General features: G+C 58.7%; 4 protein-coding genes across 4 annotated transcripts; all 4 read left to right on the forward strand.

Moving 5' to 3' along the window:
- Nucleotides 1-2,933: 2,933 nt before the first annotated feature.
- LDBPK_261430 (hypothetical protein, conserved) lies at nucleotides 2,934-7,058 on the forward strand (the record flags this gene model as incomplete). Its single annotated transcript, XM_003861682.1, has 1 exon — nucleotides 2,934-7,058. The coding sequence occupies one exon, from the start codon at nucleotides 2,934-2,936 to the stop codon at nucleotides 7,056-7,058; it is 4,125 nt and encodes a 1,374-aa protein (XP_003861730.1).
- Nucleotides 7,059-12,239: 5,181 nt separating this feature from the next.
- LDBPK_261440 (hypothetical protein, unknown function) lies at nucleotides 12,240-13,256 on the forward strand (the record flags this gene model as incomplete). Its single annotated transcript, XM_003861683.1, has 1 exon — nucleotides 12,240-13,256. The coding sequence occupies one exon, from the start codon at nucleotides 12,240-12,242 to the stop codon at nucleotides 13,254-13,256; it is 1,017 nt and encodes a 338-aa protein (XP_003861731.1).
- Nucleotides 13,257-15,069: 1,813 nt separating this feature from the next.
- Nucleotides 15,070-17,247, forward strand: LDBPK_261450 (farnesyltransferase beta subunit; the record flags this gene model as incomplete). Its single annotated transcript, XM_003861684.1, has 1 exon — nucleotides 15,070-17,247. The coding sequence occupies one exon, from the start codon at nucleotides 15,070-15,072 to the stop codon at nucleotides 17,245-17,247; it is 2,178 nt and encodes a 725-aa protein (XP_003861732.1).
- Nucleotides 17,248-18,078: 831 nt separating this feature from the next.
- On the forward strand, nucleotides 18,079-21,138 carry LDBPK_261460 (hypothetical protein, conserved; the record flags this gene model as incomplete). The annotated part of the gene is made up of 1 exon (XM_003861685.1): nucleotides 18,079-21,138. One exon carries the CDS (start codon nucleotides 18,079-18,081, stop codon nucleotides 21,136-21,138), a length of 3,060 nt encoding a protein of 1,019 aa, XP_003861733.1.
- Between the last annotated feature and the right edge of the window lie 1,487 nt (nucleotides 21,139-22,625).

Raw genomic sequence — 22,625 nt, forward strand, 5'->3', positions numbered from 1 at the left:
GAAATGCCCGCCACTGCTGCCTCTCGCTCCCATTTTCTCTTCGAAAAGGGTCGCCAGGTGATCTCATGGACCTCTTCTCTCTCTCGTCATCGCCAGTGTCCACGTCTTCATAGTCGGCCCCGCCCACCCCCGGCCCCCTTCGTGCCTGCACCCTGTGGGGCAGGAAGGAGGAAGGACGGGTGGCAACGCACTCTCGTCAGCATGCAAGCGCAGACATATGCACCTGTCTGTCCCCTTGTGCTAAAGACGCCTTCGAATCCTGCCGGTATGGCCCTCTCGGTGTGTACGCGGCACGACCGCGCACACACAGACACACAAGCCGCCCCAGCAGTCGGATCGATGGAGACGGATGTGCCGACTCGCCTGATGGCCTTGGTGTTATTTTCTCGCCCTCTCCCCATCTCTATCCCCTCCCGCTCTCTCGCACGCTGGTGAAGCGAAACAAGTGTTTTGCATGTATATGTGTGTCTGTGCGGTGGTAACAAGGGTGTTTGACACGGCCTCGAGGCCGTGAAGTATAGAAAAGGCAAAAGAAGCAGGCGCGATCTGTCACGAATCGTTGTACCCGCAATGCCATCTCTCCGCTTCCCCCTCTTCCTCGTGCTTCAGTGACATCTGCATTCTCTGCCCGCATTGTTTTCCTCCGTTCTCAGCAATATGCTCGCACCTACTCCCCCCTCCCCTCTCTCATGCTCCTTGGCTCGTTCCCTGCATTCGCTTCTCAGTACCTCCCCCTCGCATTTTACGGTTTTGTTGTTTTGGTATCGGTGATGGTTGGTGATGGCGCTCACATTTTTATCTGCTCACACTACCGTTGGTAGCACACGTCTTGTCGCTATGGCGAATCGTCTTCTATCCCTCCCCCTCCTCTTCTTCCGCCCCCACCTTCTTTCCATTCGCATCGTAACTCTTTCTAAATATACATGTATTCCTTTGCTGTCCTGCGTCTTCCACCCTCCCCTCTCCGTCGTGTGCTCTGCTGCTGCTGTCTCACGTCTTTGCTTTTTTTTCCAACGATTTCGGTGACGGTGTGCATGTGTGCGTGTGTACCCTCTCTGCATGAAGAAGAGGGCGGGCAGAGGCGCACGGTGCACGGGGAAACCTTTGCGCTTCTTAGTCTATGGTCGACCTTTGCCTTGTATGGTTGTTTGTCTCTGCTGATCAGCTTGCTCTGTGCGTGCTGTGCCGTCGTGCGAAGTCTGTTCCGCGACACTCCTCCTCCTCCTACGACATTGGTGCTTGTGACTTTTCTGCCCACTAACTTCAGCTCTCCCTTCCCTCCGTGGCTCACCCCCCCCTCCCTCACACACACACACGCACACACCTCTCATTACTTTCTCGCTCGTGTGTTTGCTCCGTTGACGCGTCCGTGTCGGTTTAGGCAGCCAGTGACCATCCTCTTGCTCACTACGTGTCACCCGTTGCATCGCTCCCTCTTGGCTTGGATTCTCTCTCTGTTCTTGTGTGCGTGGGCGCGTGTCTGAGCGCATTGGCTTCGCAGTGATGAATTCCGAGGTGGCTACGCACACACTGTAGCTGCGTGTATAGGCAGGCGTGAGCATGCGTCCGGGAATAGAACGCTGTCTGCGGGGAGGTTGGTGGAGGGGGCGTTCTGTCAGAAGTGCCGGCTTCCATGATGATATACCTCCCTTTGTGATCTCTAGTGTGTGTTTGTGCGTGCGTGCATGTGCGTGTGTGTGTGTGTGTGTGTGTGTGTGAAGGATAGCCGTAACCGAGAACCCCCCCCCCGCCAAGCGATCGTAAGAACCAAAAAAAAAGTAGCGGAAAGACGTGAGGTCGAGAAAGAAGTGAAACCACGCAGGGCGATGGTGGGGATGGTGATCTGTGAATGCAACAGGGTGAGGAGGCGTGCATGCTCGTGGAAGTGATTGGTGCATGCATGTTGACTTCTGCGGTATACTCCTTGCGCTGACGCTCTCTTCACGAATGTGGCGCTCACTCCCCTCCCCCAACTTCTCTCTCTCATATGTCCTGTGCTCAGCTCCTCTCTCCTTCACCTCTCTCTGTGACTCATCAACGTACGTCATCGCCGACTCACAGCGGCTCGAGGTACTCTTGAAGCCGGCAAAACAGACCAAAGGACTACAACGCAAACAAGCTGACATCCGCACTCGAAGGTGCTGCTGCACCCTCTTGCATCTCACGCGCTCTCTCTTCCTCGACTCACCCACAGAGACACACGCACGCGCAAAAGAGGTGAAGCGAAGCGAAAACCGCCGAAGACTCCACCACCATCATCGCCGCCTCGCCTCTCCACCACCACCTCCTCCTCCCTCCTCTACTCTGTCCCTCCCTCTCCATGTGGCAGACTTGGCGGGGGCTGATTCTCTGACAGCTGCCGCTCGCTGATCGTCGTGTCTTCTCTTTTTCGTTTTGCTTTCACCCTACTCCTCGATAACTCTTTCTGCCGCTGCCACCCTCATCTACGGCCCGCCTTTCCACGCGCACGCATACACACACAGCCCTCCTCCCGAGCCGCCGCCGCCCTCCCAACTCTCTCGAATGTTCTTTTTCGAGGTTGAAGTGTGTTCTTGTCGCTCTTCTCGATTCCCTCCATCGCCTTGAGCCTCTCCCTTTTGTGTTCCGATTTTCTTGTGTACTTCTGTCTGCGTGTCTGTCTGTGTGTGTGTGTGTGTGTGTGTGTGCGTGTGTGTGTAGCTGGGCGCACGCGTCATCTCATTCTTTTAGCCCTGTTGTTATCCTCGGAGAGCATCCTCGAGTACTTGGTGTCGGTGTTGTATTTGATCTGCACACGAGTGCCGCACCCCACCTAAACCCCGTCATCATCATCATATTTCACCCGACTCCTCCCCCCACCGGTACACGCCCACTTGTCTGCCGTCAATTATTCTGTCTCTCCTCACCTCTCACTCATCCCCCCCCCCACCCTACTCCTTCCCACCTTTGACGCGATGCCGGCGTGTCCCGATTGCGGGCTTATGTTCGACTCCCTCCACAATGTGCAGATACACCGTCGGTCTGGCGCATGCTCGATGCAGTCGTTAGGCGCCCCGGCGGCCAGCCCAGTTCAGCAGCCTATGGTCTGCGCCGCTGGCTGTCCGGTTACGCCGCCCACGAGCGTGTTGGGCCACGTGAGCAGCATCGGCTCTGGTGGCTACAGCCACGGGAAAGGTGGCTTTGGCATGCAGAGTACACCGGTGCTCCCCGCAGCAACCGCGCGGGTGCCTTGCATGAGTCCCATAGAGCGTGAGATTGAGCAAGCGCTGGCCATTCAGCGCAATCAGCAAACGGCCGACATGGCGGAGCGGGAGCGCATGCTGCTTGAACAGCAGGTAAACCTGGTTTTGCCGGCGCGTCAAGCACAGCTGCAGCAGTCGCAGCAGGCGCTGAAGGATCAGCTGCTTCAGATGAAGCTGCAGCTCTTCTCTAACCAGCAGCAGCAGCAATCTAGCAGCAACATGGACATGGAATACCTGCGAAATGAAATCGCGGCGATGCGCGGCGCTCTCTCCTCGATGGGCATGAACTGCACCTCCAACAGCGACCCTGGCCTGCCATGGCGGAAGCCGCACAAGCCGCAGCACCGGAAAGCAACGTCAGCGCGCACGAGGAATGTCCGCAGGAGGCGCCAGCACGGATGCCACATCGACGAGGACGATTCTTGGGGGAGTCTTGATGGCGTTCTCTGCAGTGACGAGTATGGCGACGACCGCGGTGAAGCTTGCGATAGGGATTCAAGTAGCCGTAGCCCCTCACCGCGAAACGCCCGCCTCTTCAGCCCGACGCCGTCGCAGAAAATCCATAGCGCGCTGAAAAGCATGCAAGCTGAGATTCGCAGCTTGCGGGCCATGAGCGCTACCCGCATGGAGCCGGCGTTCCCCACCGCCTCGATGCTGGAGCCGGGCCTGCACTTGCTCAAGCTTGCCGCCCTCGAAGGCATCGCCCTTGCCGTCCCTCTCGACGAGGTGGATGTGTCGATCAAGGTATACTACATGTCGCACGTGCACAACGAGTATCTGCTCGAGCCCTATCTCGAGCGCAGCTACCCACGGCGCCCCCCGTCGTTGGTCCGCCATGACGCCAACACAATGCTGTTTACGATCCCGCCGCTGGAGTTCATCGTGCACTCACCGAAAGAGATGGTCGTGTTCGTGCTGCAGGTGTTTTACCGCGGCCGACTGCTCTGCTGGGCCGCCATCTTCGCGAAATCCACCGGCAGCTTCTCCGAGGGCATTCGGAACAGCTGCTACGACCTCGCCAAGGCCCTGCAGACACCTGGTGGTATGATCCCCGAGGCGAGCGTGTCAGGTTACATCGAGACCGACTCGCTGGACGTTCTGCAGCACGCCGAGTCGATCCTGAACCCGAGCGCCGTTAGCTTCAGTGCTTGCCCCGGCTCTCCGTTCCCGCAGAGGCAGCATGTACAGCTACCTGGACTACCACCGCTGCCGCCGCCACCGCTAGGTCAGCCGCTGCTACCCGGCATGCCCGGTTGCGAGGGGCCATTTTTGCCGCCCACGTCAGACGGCCACATGATGCTGCTGCAACCCACCAAGGGACCCGTCGCACACTTTATCCTCCCTCCGCGGGCTGGGGTGTCGATCTTGGAGTGGAACCAAGAGGTGGTAAAGCATCTCAAGAAGATACAGAAGCACCTACCCAGTAAGGCCACCGCGCCAGCAGCGGAAAAGGGTGCCGCCAACGGTAAGCATGGCAGCAACTGGAAGCCGCCAGCGTCTCCGCCGAGTCAGCGGCAGGTAATGCTCGATAGCAGCAGCAGCGATAGCAGCGTGCAATCGTTCTCTCCACTTTCGTCCATGTGTATATCACAGCCCACCTCCAACGGCAGCCCTTTGAGAGACCCCCCGCTTCCTATTCACGGCCAGGCCGAGATCATCGGAGAAGACATGAGCAAGCATCCTCCTGTCACGAGGCAGCAGCAGCAACGTCGTAGCCACCGTAGTGCCGTATACTTTACAAAGGGCATCTCGGAGGCTGTGACCGCTGCTGAGGTACCCGCGGCGAAGTCGCCTACGATGTCCATTCGAAAGCCGCAGGAGCCCGCGAAAGTGTCTGCGGTCGCCGCGTTGGCGAAGGAGCCGCTCTCGACTTATGTGCCATCATCCCAGACGCACACGCCGCCGCCGTCGACCAACGCCTCCCTCGCCAAATTAGAAGCCAAGGAAGTCGCAGCTGAGAAGCTGCCCGACAATCCCAAGTCACCGATGGCGAGTACTTTGTCGCCATGCGTTCCTTCCGCGGACAATCAAGCCGCCCCCCTTCAAGCCGCAACACCGCCGCCGGCACCATGCAAAGTTCCTCGGGAAGACATGCCACTGGTCGAGCGCAGCCGTCTACGCGTTTTGATGGACCCGCAGGGCAATCTCGCGGTGCCGCCAAACTACAAGCTGAACCCCAACAACCCGCCTTGCGTGAACCTCCACAAGCTCCACGCCACAGCTGACCCGCCTGTAAACCCATGCGTGCTGCTTGGACTCTCGAAGCCGACCGATAGGCCGCCAGCGACGCTGACGATGCCTGGGCACGGAGAGAATGGAAGCACGGTCGATATCTTCGTGGACGGTGTATCTGGCGTCCCGCTCGACGCGGTGTGCTCGCGTGTGCTGGTGTACATCACCGACGAACTGGACCTCAACACCGGTGGCCATCTGCACCCCCTTCACCACCCTCGTGTCTACATGCGGAAGCCGAATCTCGTTGCCTATCAGAATCTCACCTCGAGCAGCATCGAGCCCGTGTTTGAGGCAAAGATGAGCTCCAACGTCGGCGATCAAACGCACGCCGTCGTCATTGTGGAGTACATCAACGGCCGCCAAGAGTCACCGATCGTGCTTGGACACTGCTGCTTGCCGATTAGCAAGCGCTTCTTTGCCGGCAACTTTGTGGCGCGCCTGAAGGTCGGCGATCCCCGTCGCTCGCAGGAGCGGGCCGTCGACGAGATGCGTTCGCCTTCCCGCATCTCCGACGAGCAGAAGCGTGCCACGGAGAAGTACAACCAATCGCAGCTGGAGGCAAGCGTCGACTCGCAGGCGCTGCGCAACTTGATGCCGTTACCACCGTCCAAGCTTTCCGAGTGCGCACCGCTCGGCTACCTGATATGGCGCCTAGAGAGCCCCGACATGCGCAGCCCCTTCTTCGAAATGCCGCAGCAGGTGCCTCTGTCACAGCAAGAAGTGCAGCTCTTCGAGGACCGCAAGAATCACGCGGATGTGACGCCGAACTCGAAGGGGCTGACGTCAGAGAAGGCGGCCGACGAGGCCTTCATCGGCTCCGGGACGACGCAGACCGACTCTATAAGCTTCATTGCCCCCTTCAGCGAGCAGCGCGGCGCCTTCGTAAAGGTGGAGGGCATCCGCGGCGTGGGCGATGACGCAGCCATGTACGTCGTGGTGGTCTACATGGCCAAGGCACCGAAGGGCCGCCGGGTATACTACACGACGATGCCCGACTGGGCCTCGGACGTTGGTGCTCCGATGTTTAAGGACCCCCCATTTGCCTTCCAAGGTATCCAGTACGACAAAACAAACACTACGACGTACATGCTGCTGAAGCTCTCGAGGTTGGAGAACGCGGCCAACCCGCCGTTGGTGGAGTGCATCGGGTGGACCATGAATAAACTCTTCATAGACTCAGCGCCGGCGCTACGCCAAGGACGGTATGTGCTGCCGTGGTTGAATGGGCCGCTGCCGCCGGTCGTAGTCCAAGAGCTGCTCACCCAACAGATCGGCACCGTGTTCCTCAGCCGCATGAACGCAAAGACCATTGCCTACCTAGAGCCCAAGGCCACACTGACCATCAGCCAAGGCGACCCGGCGTGCTGCATGGCACTGGTGGACAACACGCCCGGTCGCGCGCAGCCGCGTCAGCTACTCGTGTCCGCCGCTATCAAGAAGGCCTTTCCCTCCTGCACATGTGAGGGCATGGTGGGGTGCACGCTGGGAAGAGCACATGAGAAGTGCTTCGGCGGCGGCGACGCGCGAGCCCTGCTGCAGCGCATGAACATGGCGGTGCAGGAATACCTCACTGCAAAAATGAAGGAACTCGAGGAGCTGTGAATGAGCACCACTGGCCAGCAGACGCACGCAAAAGAGGCGTTGCTGAGGTGCATGCCAACTTGTACGGACGTTGAGTCGCTCCTGTGGTAAAGTCTTGTCGAGGATCTCCTCGCCACCCCTCCCTCCCTCTCTACGCCAGCGTCTTCGGGATGCAAAGAACACGAATATGATTGCACGTCGTTGTATCTCATATATATTTATATAAGCTCCATAAGCTTTTTTTTTCGTACTTCCGGATGCCACACGCTCTACCAGGGATCGTCAAGAGAAAGCTCGCGCATCTTCCGGGCTTCTCTCCTCCACACCTTGTATTATCGCGTCTCCAGGCACGGCGTTGCCGCCCTCCACGCCCCGCCTAACATGATGCCGTCTTCGTGCAGCTCACCATGTATGTATATAGGTGTGTGTGTGTGTGTGTGTGTGTGTGTGTGTGTGTGTGTGCTCGAGAGCAGCATTGCATGCATTTTCGATGTCGATAACAGTACGAAAAAAAAAAGGACAAAAAGCATATGTCTCACTCGCTTCTTTTTTTTTGCCTTTGGGCGCGTGTGTGTTGTACGCGGAGTCCATCAGCTGTGCGTCGCTTGCTTATTTTTTTTGCCTTCCTTGCTCTCTCTCCTCTCGGCACAATCGCTCTTATGCAATTTGTTTTACTCTTTTGGGGGGGTGAGGAAAGCCTTCTTTCAGATTTCGAGAAGCGGGCACACGAGTGCATCGTTGAAGTGCCCGTGTGTGCGTGTGCGTGAGAGAGAGGAGGACACCGCTCACCCGCCCACCCCTCTCCTCCGCACAAACACACTCTCTCCATCCATCCATCTCCCCATCCACTCCTCTTTCGAATCCTCTGTGTGGCCTGCTGGGGTGTCCATCACCTTCGCACCGACACCCTTTTGGTCGCTTGTAAATGTCGCGATGATTTTCTCTTCTGTGGTTTGTTGTTTGCTGTTGTTTTCCTCTCCCCGCTTCTGCGCACGTCAACACGGATCAGCTCACACGCGCACGCCCTGCTTCTCATGGGTCCCGAGGGCGGCAGTCCCGCTCGCCCGTGGATATCTATATACCTATCTATATATATATATATATATGGGTATATATATGTATGCGTGTGTTTGTATGTTTGTTTGGATCTGCTTCATGGCAAACCCCGTCGTTTGCCGGCGCACGTATGTATCTAGCTTACGCCCCCTGGGCGGTAGGGAGAGGCAGAAGGGAGGGAGTGGAGGAGGTCATGTTTGTTTGTTTTTTTTTTTGCGAGTGAAAGGGCAAAGATGGGCAGCGTGTGTCTGTGTGATGTCTGTCTGTCTGATGTGTATTCATGTAGAAGGATTAGGAAGAGAGGAGGGGGGCGTCCTTCTTCCTCTCCCGACTGTCCTTTCTCCATGTGTAACTCTATGTTGTGACAAGATACCACGAAAAAGAAAAACGATCCAAGCATACACGTGTGTGCAGTCTCTTACATGTACAACTGTATGCTTTTTCTTCGCAATGTGGGCCAACCTCTTTCGCCATCTGTATTCTTTTCATTTTGCCCGAGTTATGCGCACCTGTGTCGTTGTGTGTGTGGGTGTGTGTGTCTTCTTTTCTTCTCACCCCATTCTCTCTCTGTGTATGTGCACAATCATCTCAAATTATTTTTTTTGCTTTTTAATCCTCCGCTCGCATCTGCAGCTGAGCTCTCCCTCCCCTCTCCGTTTCTACTCGTTGCGTTTCCCCCCTTCTTTTTGTTTGTTTGGAATTTGAAGCTCTTCGCTGTACATGTAACATCTTCATCTTAGTGCACGCTTCATCGTTGCACATAGATAGATCTACATATGTGCATGTCTTATTGCTGCTTTCTGTCGTCGTTGTCCGCGGTTGCCATTGTTGATGGTCCTGGGTTTGGTCATCTCTTCTCCCGCTTCTACTTCCAACTTCTACTTGTGCTTATATATGAATGCATACATATGTATATTTGTATATGGGTGTGTCTTCCTGTGCATCTTGAAAGGCGTAAAGGCACAGCGGCGACCTCAGTCACAGTTCACCGCCTCTTGTGTTTTTCCCTGTTGTTTTGTTTGTGTGAGCTTGTCTCGATACCTCTCTGTAGTACATGGAAACGTGCGCGAGACACACGCACGCACAAGCATGCGTATACATATACATAAACACATGTGTATGTATGTATACGCATGCGTACAGGTGCCTACTGTTATGCACTGCCTGACGTTGTGGTGGTTTGCTCACTTTAAGAAATGGATCACGCATATGCTCACATTTTTCTTTGTTTGGAGGGCTTTTCACTTTCTTTCATCCCTCTCCCGCTCTCTTGAGGCAGGCCCCGAGACTCAAACTTTCGAGAGCGCCGTGTGCACGAGCGGTCAGCCACACGGGTGGGCATGCTGTATCACACCCCTAAGCAGGGCATCCAGAGGCGAGCACAGCTTACGTGGTAGACGGAAAAGGCGCAAAGAGATGCATACGAACAAACGCCACAGCGTATGCGTGCGACATGCACGGCACCTCCTCCATCCCACCGGGTGAGCTGATGAGGCACAGAGGCGGGAAGCATGACGAGAGCACCCTGAGATACGCCATCGAGCCCTCCGGGCACCCATGCGGAGCGTCTCCACGTCATGCTATTGGATGCCGCTGCTTGAAGCCACTGAGGACGAGGCACGGCACACAGGAAAGAGTGCGCAGAGGGTCTCCGAGCGCCCTGGCCCGAGGTTGGCCAACCTCCTCCCTGAGGACATCCGGCACGCGCCTAGGCCAGCCCCTGTTACCCGCACAGCAGACGCCACCGCCTCCGCCCTTGGCCAGAGCACTTGGCTGCGGCCCGCTTGAATCAAGGCATGCAGTTCACCCGGGCCTCCTTCTAGCGTCGACAGCGTAGCGCTTACCCCAGGAATGGACGAGGAGGAACAGGGAGAGCCGGTAAGACGCATGGCCCGACTCCACGGCAGCACGGCTCATCCTAGGCAACGAGGCCTCTGCTGCACTGCGGCAGAGGAAGGTGCGCTGTGGCTGTGTGTATGCGCATGCGGCTGGAGCTGTTCGTGGTGGCATGATCACACTGCAATCTAACAAGAATGGAATGCATCTCACCCTCTCTCCCTCCCTTGTTTTCATCTTTTTCATTCTCTCTGTGTTCTTCGCGCTTCCTCTAGCGGATGGATTGGACGTCGCCATGTACCGCATATCGGGGCTGGAAAAAGAGCGCTCGCTAACGAAACAATAACAGATGGACACGCATAGACGGATGTGCCGAGGGAGAGAGAGGGGGGCGTCTTCCTTTCTTTTTTCCTTCTTTGATCGCGGGACCTCGTGCATGGCAGCAGTGCTGCTTCCGCTGTTGCTGCTGCGCTTCGCTCACGAGAAGAGCGGACGGGAGGAACGGCCCAGGGCAAGGTGAAGGAGGGCTTGCCTACCGGGTGCCCCCTTACATTTCTAGACGCTTCGGCCGATGCCACCAACTGCCCCTCTCTCCAGCACCCACCCCACCCCCGCCCGCATGGGTGGCGCGTAGCACAGTTGTTGTTATTGGGCATGCGGTGGCGTCATCAGTAGTCTTTAGACCTCTCGATGAAACGGCACGCGGGTGGAGGTTTCGGCAGCGGGTGCGAAGAAAGTTAGCAGCCGATGGCATCTCTTCCCCCCCCTCCCCCCCCCTCTCTGCGCAACTCCTGCTCTGTTCCTCTCCGTGCTTGAATCGGCGTTCCATCTCTCCGCCCTCCCGTCAGCCCCTGTCGAAACAACACAAACAACACTTTTGTTTGGCATCCACGCCTGCTTTCCTCTCTCTCTCCATCTCTATCACACACGCGCCCCCTTCTCTGCTGCCTTCCACTCACCAAACGCTCTCTCACCATCACCGACAGCATGTCGACATATCCCTGTCCACAGTGCGTGGGCGTATTCGCCAAAGCAGCGTGAGGAAAAGAGGCGCGTCCCGCGAGCCACGTCGCCTTGTGTTGTCGACTTGTCTCCCAGTCACAGCACTGCCCAGACGTATGCGCAGGCACGTGCGCACACGCACGTCGGCACCGACGCCACTCTGAAGGCGTCGACGGCAAAGAACAAGGTTTTTTTTTATCCCTCATTTTTTTTTGCGGGGGGGGTCTCTACCAGGTGGCTACTTGGTGCACAGTTATGCAGAACCAGAGAGCCTCACTTACCCTGTCCCTTCCTAACCGCACGACCCCCCCCCTCCTCCTCCTCCTCATAGCTTTTTTGAAGGGCTTGTGAGTAGCAAGAAGGTGTACATCGCCTCAATGCTTAGCTCTGCTGTTGCAGGTAGGAGTGTGGGGGGTGGAGCCACTAAAGGCGACTCCACCCAGTATCACCGCTCCCAGCTGATGCTTTAGCACTCGCAGAGCAGCGGCAACGGAGGTGGTGATAGCGTTTCCCCGTCGCCGCACACCATCAGGCACGCCTCGCCCGCCGTCACCTCGGCATCCTTCGACAGTTGCACCGAATCCAATGCCGCCACACTGCTTGGCGGTGTTTAGGGCGGATCGATGGCGAACGGCAGCGGCGGCGACGCAGCCGCAGGAACCCAAAGAAAAGACCAACTAAGGTACGGTACTAGTGTGCGACGCACGCCCCGGAAGGGGCGAATAAGAGAGGAGCGGGCAAGTCACCGAGATGTGGCGGAGGTACACAGGCTACCCTCTACTCTCTTCATCCAGCTCGCGGCGCATGCGTTTCGCTGCCGTGGAATGTTCCGTAGACCACACATCCGCCCACGCACACGCACACACACACACATATAGAGAGGCACCCCAATGCGCCCAATAGGTCTTGTCGGCTTATAATGCGAAAGAAAAATCCCGACAGAAAGCACGCAACGCCGATTCGGTTGCAGCCTCATGGCCGACACGAGAAGCGTACAAGTCGCCCATGCTGCCCCTCACCCTTGCCACCGCCGGCGCATTGGCCGTAGCGGTGCTTCTCCTTTGTGAAGTCGACAATGACAATCTCCAGTACAAGAGTGCACTCCGCTTCTGTCTCTCTCGCTCTCTCCCCATCACATCTCCCTGATATCCCTCTTCCCCCTCACTTCGTCTCCTCGACCGCTTCACCACACGGCAGCGTGAGCCTTTAGCTCTGCTTCATCTTGTCTGCCTTCTGTGCTCTCCCGCCGCCGCCTTCTTCGCCTCTGAAGCGCGACTTGGCACACAGTTTACACGTAACCGCAGCGTCATGACCGCCACCACCACCGACAGCGCCAGCTATGGCAGTCATCCGCGATGCCGCGTCCACACCGTAGCGATGTCTCAGGCTTTCTTTTACGTGGTTATTGGTGTGCTCGTGTGCCTCACTGTGTCCTGCTCTGCTTCAGGCTACAACGCGTCTATGTATGTGAACAGCGACATCGCCGTCACTGCTCTTTTTACCGGGCCCAAGCTGGTCATGCTTGTGCGGACCTCACCCCGTGACTTCAGTCCAAATGCCTTCACCAGTAGCCTGTACAGCCTCTTCTCGAAAGCCGATGCTTCCATCATGAACGTCAGCTCTGTGTTCCTGGTTAACTGGTGTGCCAAGGATCTCGCTATGGTCAACGCCACCCTGTCTTGCCCAGAAGGCGCCAAGCACAACAGCAACGAACACGGCTATGTGCTTGCGCAGGTGCAGCTGAGCGGATGGAACTACTCGTCGCTCACAAATCCGGCTGAAGTCAATCTCTCCTCCCTTGGTGTCACGGATTCCATACTCGTCAGCCACTTCGGTGGTACCTATAATCCTGACAACACCTCGGGCATGAATAACAACAGCTACGTCATCAACTTCGCCTCCGATGCGATGGTCACCTACGCTATCTTTGGGTTCCTGATGGTCATCGTTATTCTCGCCCTCATCGGAGTGGCGGTGTGCGTCTGCTTGTGCGACAGCCGCCAGCTCAACCACAACAAGAGCATCGTGGACCGGGCCATTCGCGCCGTGCACTTAAACTATATGGCCGCCCTCTACGGTCGTAGTCACCAGCAGCAGCAGCAGCATCAGCAGCAAGCCATGGCGAACTTCAGCGACCACCTCAACCTGTATGCCGACATGTCGAACAACGGGTCTTCTGGCGCGCCGCATGACTCACAGTACTGGACGGACTCGCCGCAGGCCAACAGGGGATCTTCAAAGGCCAAAAGGAACGGCTGGGAATACTTGCACCGGGAAGATGGTGACACCCGCGAGATGCAAGAGATGCGCAGCATGCAGCCATGATATTGGGACAGCGTAACGTCGAAGGGGCTGCAAGAGAGGCAGGTAGAGAAAACAACGCTACGCGCGCGCGTTTGTGTGTATGTGTCTCTCTCTATCGGCCTTGTACTTCCTCTCCTTCTCGCCAGTCACGCAACAGCTCACTGGCTTGGTGAGGCAAGGAAAAGAAATTGAGGCGCCGAATGGGGGAATGCAGCGGCGGCGTGCATGCGCTCGTCAAGTCTCCTTCCCTTTCTTGTGCGCCCCTCGTATCCCTGCTGCGGCTATCACCAGCGCTACCTCTCTCCTACGCCTCGGCCCTTCCGCTTCCTGTGCGCCTTGCTTTTCACAGCTCTATCTTTACATCGATGCATCTAATATATATTGGTAGAAGGCGCCACGGCTGCAGCACACTACATAGCCGTGTGTGTGCGTGCTCTCCCTTCCTCCCTCCCTCCCTTTTTTTTTTTGCTTTTCCTCGCCTCTGTCGATCAACTCGCCTGTTACTGCACGCGTCCACAGTTGTTCCTGGGTGTGGCCGTGCGCACACGTCCGTCGCCTGCGCTGATGTCCCTCTTTCTTCTTTCGTTATTGCTTCACTCTCGACAGAAATACAACGCGGAGGTGAACGTCGGGGGTATTGAGGAGGAGAGGACCAACGAGAGTGTGTCTTGGAGTCACTCAAGAAGCGGCCACAGGGACCAGAAGAGCACAGGCAAATGCACAGCTGCCCAGGCGCGGTGGGCTTGTTCGCTTCATGCTATGCGCTCATACCTTGGCATGCGCTTGCGTTTGTGTGTGCGCGCGGTGGCACGCACGTGTGTAGATGCACATCATGGTCTGTGGGGGGGGGGAGAGTGGAGGCCGGATGCGCCTCGTGCATGCCTGAGTTTTCCGTCTCCTCCTCCTCCCCACCCCACCTCCTCCTTCCTATTGCTTATAGCTGAAGCACTGATTGTCCACAAACACACATACGGGTATATATGTATACATATATACTCGTATGTGTGCGTGGTGCCTTGTTGTTTGCGCTTCCCCCTCCCGTCCTCTCCCTTCGTCGCAAGTCCCATGAATCTGTGCACGCTCGCTTTTTTTTTGCTGTTTTCCGTTGATGACGCGCAACTCTTCTCCCTCTCTCTCGTTCAGTGTAATTGCAACGGCCTTGCACTCACGCCTGTGTACGCCGCCTGCACGCCTCAAATATCGAGCGAACTTGAAAGCATGTGTGGATGTGTCTCGACGAGGGGAAGCTAGGCTCCACCGCGAGCGGCCAACGTGCGACGTCGCAACAGGGGCCAGGTACTCGTCCGTTACCCTTCAAGCCGCCGTCGCCGTCATCCGTGCCCCTCTCCTCCGCAGCCCCCACTACCACTTCATCGACCTCGTGTCTGAAAATAGAGAACGTCACACATAAACTCACGCACCGGCGGTGACGGTGGCATAAATGCTGTCCGAACATGTCCGTTTCTTCTCCCTGTTGTCCAGCCACCTTTGCGGACGCTCTTCTGAGTGCTTACGTTGTGGCATGCCTGACACCTAGTTGGTCTGCCCCTCACAGGAGCACATCTCCGCGGGCCTAAAGTGCTGCCCAGCAATATCAGCCCCCCCCCCTTTGGTGCGCCACACACACCGCAGAGAGTGGTGAGACGCATATAACTTCATAAAAACGCTCACCTCCCGGACAGAGATTTCTCTCTCCTCTTGTCTCTTAGTGACTGCGACAGCCGCGCGGATGCAGCATCGCTGTCCCCCCCCCCTCTCGATATCGACTGCTCAAGCTCTACACTGCCACTCTGCAGGCTTCGTCCCCCATTCTCGTCCCTGCATCTCTCGGGCAATGATGAACTTGGCACCGGATACCATCACGATAGAGGCGCAGCGCAACACGGAGCTGCTGCTGCTCGAGCAGCTGCGCAGCACGAACCCTCACATCTATGCCCTGTGGCAGCGTCACCCGGACAAAGTCAACGACGCTTCCTCTTCATCCGCCGCGTCGTCGTCGTCGAAGGACACTCGTGGCGCCGGCGGTAGCGATGGCAGAGGCGCCAACGCCTCCTCCGCCTCAGCAGCGTCGACATTGACGGAGCCGTTTGACTACACGGAGCCGCGCTTCTACCGTGCCGCACACGTCCATTTTCTCATGGAAAACCTCAGCGTGACGCCACAGGGCTTCTCCAGTCTCTACCCGTCGCGACCGTGGATCGTATACTGGGCCTTGCAAGCTGCCGACGTGCTGAGTGCCATGGAGAGCGAAGTGCTGCACCGTACCCCGCCGAGCGCCATCGTGGCGTTCCTGCACAGCTGCCTCAGCGTCGACCACACATGCCAAGCGGAGGTAAATAACCGGCTCGCGGCTGCCGCCACGTCTGCCCGTGGAGCCCAGGAAGTGAACGACCCCCACGTCACCTGGACACTTCTGGGGAGCAGCACAACATCCGTGACACACTCGAGAGACAGCGCTGACGCGACGAGTGCCACCTGGATGCCACCAGTGGAGGACGCCGCAGAGGTGGCTGAACGTTCCTCACGGCCGGTGATGGGTTTTGCAGGAGGGGCTACGCACCAAGAGCCGCACATCGCCTCCTCCTACGCAGCCTGCTGCGCTCTCGCGATGCTGAGCTGGTATGACGACGGGGCACCGCTGCGGCAACTCCCGCGTGCCGCCATCAAGCGGTGGCTCCTCACACTGCGAAACGAGGACGGTAGCTTTCGCGTGCATGGCGGAGGCGAGTCGGATATTCGCGCCTCGTACTGTGCCGCCGTCATAACAACTCTCCTCGGGCTCGATGATCCGACAACCTTTGACGGCGAGGCCGGCCGCCGCGAGTTTGTGGACGACGTGCGCGACGTTCCGGTGCTAACGCTGCAGACGGCGCGCTTCGTCGCCGCGTGTCAGACCCACGAAGGCGGCTTCACATGCTCTCCTACCGCGTCGGAGGCGCACGGGGCATACACCCAGTGCGGGCTGGCCGCCCTACTGCTCATGAAGCAGCCGCACATGGTGCATCAGGCGTCATTGCGTCGCTGGCTGGCCGCGCGCCAACTAAACTATGAGGGCGGCTTCAACGGTCGCACAAACAAGCTGGTCGACTCTTGCTACTCGCATTGGATCGGCGCATCGCACGTGCTGCTGCGCACGGTCGAGGCATACACAAAATGCTTCACAGAAGTGCCTACCACACATTCGCGCAACGGAGACGGTGCAGGAACTAGCGAAGATGGTGATAGGGAGGATGTAGATTCCGCCTCGTCCGCTCGTTGTCTTCGGGCCCGGGAGGTGGTGCTGCTGGACCATGCGCAGCTACTCGACGCAAAAATGATTCACGCTAGCGCCGATGACGCCTGGGACCGTGCCGAGAGTGAGCATCTTACGCGACTGGGTGTAGTGGATCAGTTTCTCGGCGCCGATGATGCGGTGCTGCGGTCGGCGGAGGGAAAAAGAGCCGCCGTCACAGCCTTGTACGAGCGCCTACTGGAGAGCCAGCTCGCTGCGGTGCGCGGCTGCGACGGCAACGGTGGCGCAGCTGCGGGAGACGTGCAGGGCAGCCTGGAGGCATGGCGAGCGCGCCAAGCGTTCCTCTACGCCGATGTCGGCGACTTCTACTTTAACCAGCGCAAATTGCAGGACTACGTCCTGCGCTGCTGCCAGGATCCCGAGATTGGTGGCTTGATGGACAAGCCTCAAACAGCGCACGACGGGTACCACACCTGCTACTCGCTCTCGGGGCTGAGTGCAGCGCAGAACTTGCAGTACCGGACTCATGCCACCGCCGCCGATGCCGCCTACCCGTCCACCTACCTTGAACGCGCCTTTGCCCGCTCGTACCTCCCAGGGCGCGAGAGTGGCAGCACAAGCGGCAACGAAGAAGGCAGCTGTGGCGTAGTGTTGGGCTTACCAAACACTTCCGCGGCTGCGGAGTCGATGCTTCTTCGAACGACCAGCCCGATCTTTAACATACATCAATCGCGCGTGCTCTCTGCCCTGCGTGCATGGAGCGTGAAAACTTTCGTGTAAAGGGCTGGAGAGACAGCGACCGATGTTGCGTTGCGATGCATGTGGACACGTGCGCATGTCTGTACGTATGTTGGGGGGAGGGGAGGCGGGGGAAAGAGAGAAACACAGGAAAAGGAGTGAGAGTGTGCCTTGCGTGCGCGCGGATCCCTGACATTCCCGATAAACCCGATAAACCCGAAAACAAAAGGAAAGAGCTGCACCCTCTAGCAGCTTGAAGTGCAAAGGAAGGGTGCGTAGAGGCGGGCTGGGTGTGATCAGCGTTGGTCGTCATGGACACACTGCACCTTTCCACGTCCGCTTCACCGTGATCGGTCAGCTCACCTCAGCCTCCTCCCTCCCCCTTCCCACTCCCTTCCTCTCTTTCCCTTATTTCAGGGTGTGCTTACGTGTGTAAACTTGTGCGTGTGCGTGTGTGGTGCAACCTCCCCCCACCCTCTCCAACGCAGAGCGGCACACCTGACATGTTGTCGTATGCTGACCCGCTTCAGTTTTGAATTGGCACACTTCTCCTGCCCGGCCCTCCTCACCGCTCCACCCCTGTGATGTGTTCAACACATGCGCGCTGGCAAACATAGCAGAGAAAGCCATACACTTAGGCAGAGGAAGATCATCAAAGACGCGGGGCTCGCGCAGCAGCAGCGGCAGTAGAGGCGCGAAGAGATCCGTGAGTACGCTGCCACTCAGACAAGACGAGGAGGGCTAAGCGGTGTTACACGTAGCACCTGCACAGCAACTTCTCTCTCGCCTACACACTTTCGCTTCCTGAGGAAGAAGCGTTTTGCACGGCGGTCGAATAGACAGTGGCGGCCGCCCCCCCCCCTCCGGTCAGCGATGGAGACGGCACCCTTGCCCTCACTTGCAGCTACGCCTGCCAGCGCCGCAGTGCCCAGCAAGCCGCAGTTGTCGATGCCCTCCGTGGCGACTGTCGCCGACGCTTCGTCCACTGCTCTATCTAGCGACTGCATGGCCCGTCTCAACACCGTCATCGCGGACGACATCCGCCAGCTCAGCCGCGATGACCTCGACGTGAAGCGGTGGTTGAACACGGCGCTCTCGCGCCTGGTGGAGGCTGCGAAGGAGGTGTCGCCCGCCGGCGCCACCGCTGCTGCCGCAGCATCGCCAGTACCCTCTCACGCTTCAACTGCATCCTTAGCGTCTGCGACGACGACATCTATCCGTAAGCCTCTGCATCTGGAAGAGCAGCTGGTGCAACTCTTGCATGCCCGCGTGCAGACTCACAGTCAAGAGCTCAGCGCCGGGATTGAGGATCTCATCTCCTCCACCCTTGTGCGGCTGCCGCGAACCACGATGGAGCTGACGCGCATGGCGGCAGAGGCTGCAGAGCTGACGGAGCAGCTGCAGCGCATCGAGGGCGTCGTCCACCCCGCCGTAGTCGCTGGCTCCGAAGCCTATGTGGCGGAGCTGCAGCTGCGCAAGGCCTCGGAGTCAAAGCTGCAGAGGTGCAGGCGATACCTGGAGAAGGCGGCACGCGTGAAGGAGAGCATCCGCAGCCTGCAGTACCTCGTCGAGCAACGCGAGTCGACGAATAACAAAACAGGAAGCGGCAACGGCAGCGACGCTCTCAACGGCCTAGAAAAGGGAACGGACAGCAGCGCCGGCCCGATCACCGCTGGCAACCCCGTGAATGGCTCCGCGTCGTCGGGCAAGGCGGCGGCTCGGCATCGCGACTTGGACGAGGTCGCCGGCATCATCCGCCAAGCTCGGGAAGACCTGAAGGAAATCACAGCTGTCGATGACACCTTCGGAGAGCAGTACAAGGCTCAGCTTGAGCTATTCGAGCAGTATATTGAGCACGCTCTCGAGGAGGAGTGTGTGGCGTGTCTTCTGGCTCATCAGTTGGAGCGTGCTACTCGCCTCATGACGACCCTTTACAGCATAGGACGTGCCGATGCCGTTTTGAAGTGCTACGGGGAGCAGGCTGCGACGCAGATGGCGGCGATGCAGCAGGAGAAGCTGCGTGCGTGTGTGAGCAGTGGAGGTGCTGGCGTGCACAGGAGCAACGTGGCCGCTGCGGCGGTGGCGGAGCTGCTCCGCCGCGAGATCATCCCGGACGACAACGCCTTTGTGTCGCGTGAGCTCACGTTTCTGTCCAGCCTTGTACGGCGCACGCTGGAGGAGGCCCAGGCGACGTCTTCGTCCAAGTCAGGCGGTGCAGGGGCCAGTGGGGCTGCTCAAGAAGCAGCAACGACGACACGCAGCAAGCCCCCTGGCGCCTCTACCCCCTCTGCAGCGACGGCCTCCCCAGCGGCGCTCGCGTCAGTGCCCACGGGGGGGGCGAGTGGAGGCGGCCACATCGCTGTCGAGGACGATCCCCGCGCTGTGCAGGCTCTGGAAGTTATATCCATCATCCTCCATAAGCTCTACGAGCCGGTGCAATCGACGTTGCAGCCACTGCTGACCGAGCGGCCCGACACAACAAACGCCGATTTTGTGGCGTGCCTCTCGGCCATTCAACTGATCAAGATCTCCGCGACGTCCGTGACGACGGCGGCACCACAAGGGATGGCAGGGGAGCAGTCGTCGGCCAGCACGGGTTTTGCGACGCCGCCAGTGACGGCGAAGGACCCGTTGGAAAAACTCGCGCGCGAGGTGACGCACCGTGCCCTCGGCCTCTTCGCCGGGCTTTTCCACGAGGAGCGTGTGCTGGACCGGTACGCGGCGCGTGTCTGCGCACCGGTTGCAGCGTTCTGCGAGCAGCCGCTATCGAGGGCTCTCTCAGCTGTCGCTAGCACTGCCACCGCTGACGAGCTCGACGAGGACAGCCTGACGAGCGTGCTCACGCATGCGATCCAGGAGGTGCTCGTCTACGCGCCGGAGAAGATTACGACGCGATGTACGACGGCCTGGCACGCGTCGCTTTCGAAGATGCTCGCGCAGCTGCAGCCGACGCCCAGCACGTCGCAGCACACGCTGCTGCAGTATTTGTACATCTACAAGCGCCGCGTGCGTCCGCTCGTGATGAGGGCGCAGCAGAGCGTGGAGGACTGGCTATCGACGGGCACGGTACACGAGCGCTACCCGACGAGCGCTGCAGTGCTCTGCTCTGATCTGCAGACGCGTGTGTGGGCCCCGCTGAAGGATGAGGTGGAGGAGGCTCAGGAGTTCATCCAGAAGAGCATCCTGAACAACATCACGCGACCGATCCTCGCCACGGTCGCAGCTTACACGTCTCTGCCGTACTGGGGCAACGCGTCAGCCTCAGCCGACGGCTCCTCTAGCTCCACTCCTGTCGCGGCAGGCGCATCGAAACCCTTGGGTACCTACACTCAAGGGCAAGCCGCCCCAAGCAGCGCGGTGCGCAACATGGGAGAGATGCTCATGGAGCTGCCTCTGACGCTAGAGACTCTCGGCTCCGGTGCTGTGGCAGAGTGCCGCCGCAACGCTCAAGGGACTGGCAGCGCTGGAAATGGTGCCAGCGACGCAGATGCCGAAGATGGAGTGCGTGCGTTGATCGAGGAACAGGCGGAGGAGTGGCTCAGGGCGGTGGTGAGCGATGTGGTGAGCACCTTTGTGAAGGAAAAGGTGTTGCAGCTGCAGATAGGGCCGTTTGGGTCCGTGCCGCCGTCGCAGCAACAACAGCGGGAGCACCAAACACAGCGAGCGACGTCAAGCGCGAGTGAGGCGATGCAGTGCCGCTACGCCGCGGCGCTGGAACAACTGACGACCGATCTTGACTACGTACGCAACATTCTCTCCGCTGTCAACGAGGAGTCTCTCGAGACTGTTGAGCGGGTGCTGCGGGCCGTGCAAGCGCTGCCACCTGCTTCCGTGTGTGCGGTCTTCGTGGTGGGCAACGCTATTAACATGACAACACTGGATGGCGGCGCAGCTGACAATGCCGTGGAGCAGCATCAGCAACCGCAGCAGTAGAAATCGGGACAGCATCTCGTCGACAGAGAGGCACTGACGTGTGTGGAAGGGGGGAGAGAGATGCGGCTACAGGTATGTTTATGTATGTGTGTTTGGTTGTGGTTCTATGCAGAACACGCGGCACACCCAGGCACGTTCGCTGGCTGGTCGTCTTTGTCGGGAGACAGTGCGTGAGAAAGAGTGAGAGCGGGGGTGGGGGGGGGGGAGGAGGGGCTCTTTACATGCTCATCGTTATTGAGTCGCTGTTGTTGCGTGTGTGTACGTGGCACCTGCACTCGTTTCCCTCGCCGACTGTTGCTGCTGGTGTTTGTTCTCTCATTGCGTGTGTTGAGTGTGTCGCAGGAGAGGAGGGAACGGGCAACGGCGTACCTTCATGCTAGCTTTCCACGCACACAAGGCACCGTCTACTGTTGATTGCGACCCTATCCCGCATGACCGCGTGGGCGGAAAGTCCTCGAATGGTTGCCGGAGGGAAGCGCTCCAGGTGACGGCAGCACAGACAAACATTTCGATGAAGTCGTGCGTGACCGCTGGTGGCTGGCGCGCACCACCGGAAGAATTCAATCGACAGAGAGCCACATCGTTGTTTTTCTTGAGGGGTCGTTCAAAGAGGTGGTTGCCTTTCCTCCCATGATGTGATGTTGTCATGTGTGTATGCCGGCGTACAGGCCGCGCGGATGGTTGTCACACCCCTCTCTCGCGTTCAAGGGATTCGGGGTGCTGTCTTTCTCGTTTCGTTTTTGTTTCCGTGTCCATTCCCGCGCCACACAACATGCGCTAAGCTCCACTCTACCGGGCCTGCCACAGGCACCCAGCGCGCGGTGCAACGCAGCCGCAGACACGCATCACAGCAGTGCGCCGACCCAGTCATCTGTGCACGGCCCCTGACCCAAACTCTACCCACCCACCCGCCTCGCAGGGTGGCACTCAGCCTCCCCAGCAGCAGGCAGTGCGAGGGCCGAGCGAGACGCGTTGGAATCACGCTGACGCCTTGCCCATCGCATGGGTGGCGCAAGCATGCTCACGGTCGCGGGTCGCACCGGCGCCACGCCGTCCAGGGATTGGCCGCCGGCATCTGTGCCACTGCATCGCACTGACCTCCCCACGTCCTAGGCACCCTGGCCCTGTCACCACCAGGGGGTGGTTCGGCAGTGGCTGGGATAGGGAGGGAGGGGGGAGGAGGCTGCTCGGCTTCCCCGCCCACAGTGGGAGCACTGAACCCTGCGATATCACGCAGTGAGAGAGGTGTGTCCGCCCTCCCGTCTTGAGGGATGTCTTTCGCATATGCAAGCTCCCATCTCCGAGTGAGCAACTGTGAGAGAGCAGCAGTAGCAGCAGCAGGGGACTCTCTGCGGTGGCGGCGGCTTTTGTTTTGCTTTTCGTGGTGCACTCCCACAATGCACAGACACACGCATGCCCTTATTCTTACCCGCATCCGTTTATCTGGGAGCTCTCTGCGTACTTCACTTCTCGGCGTTTTATGCGCC

The sequence above is a fragment of the Leishmania donovani genome, chromosome 26 (genome assembly GCF_000227135.1).
Source record: "Leishmania donovani BPK282A1 complete genome, chromosome 26".
Lineage (NCBI taxonomy): Eukaryota > Euglenozoa > Kinetoplastea > Trypanosomatida > Trypanosomatidae > Leishmania > Leishmania donovani.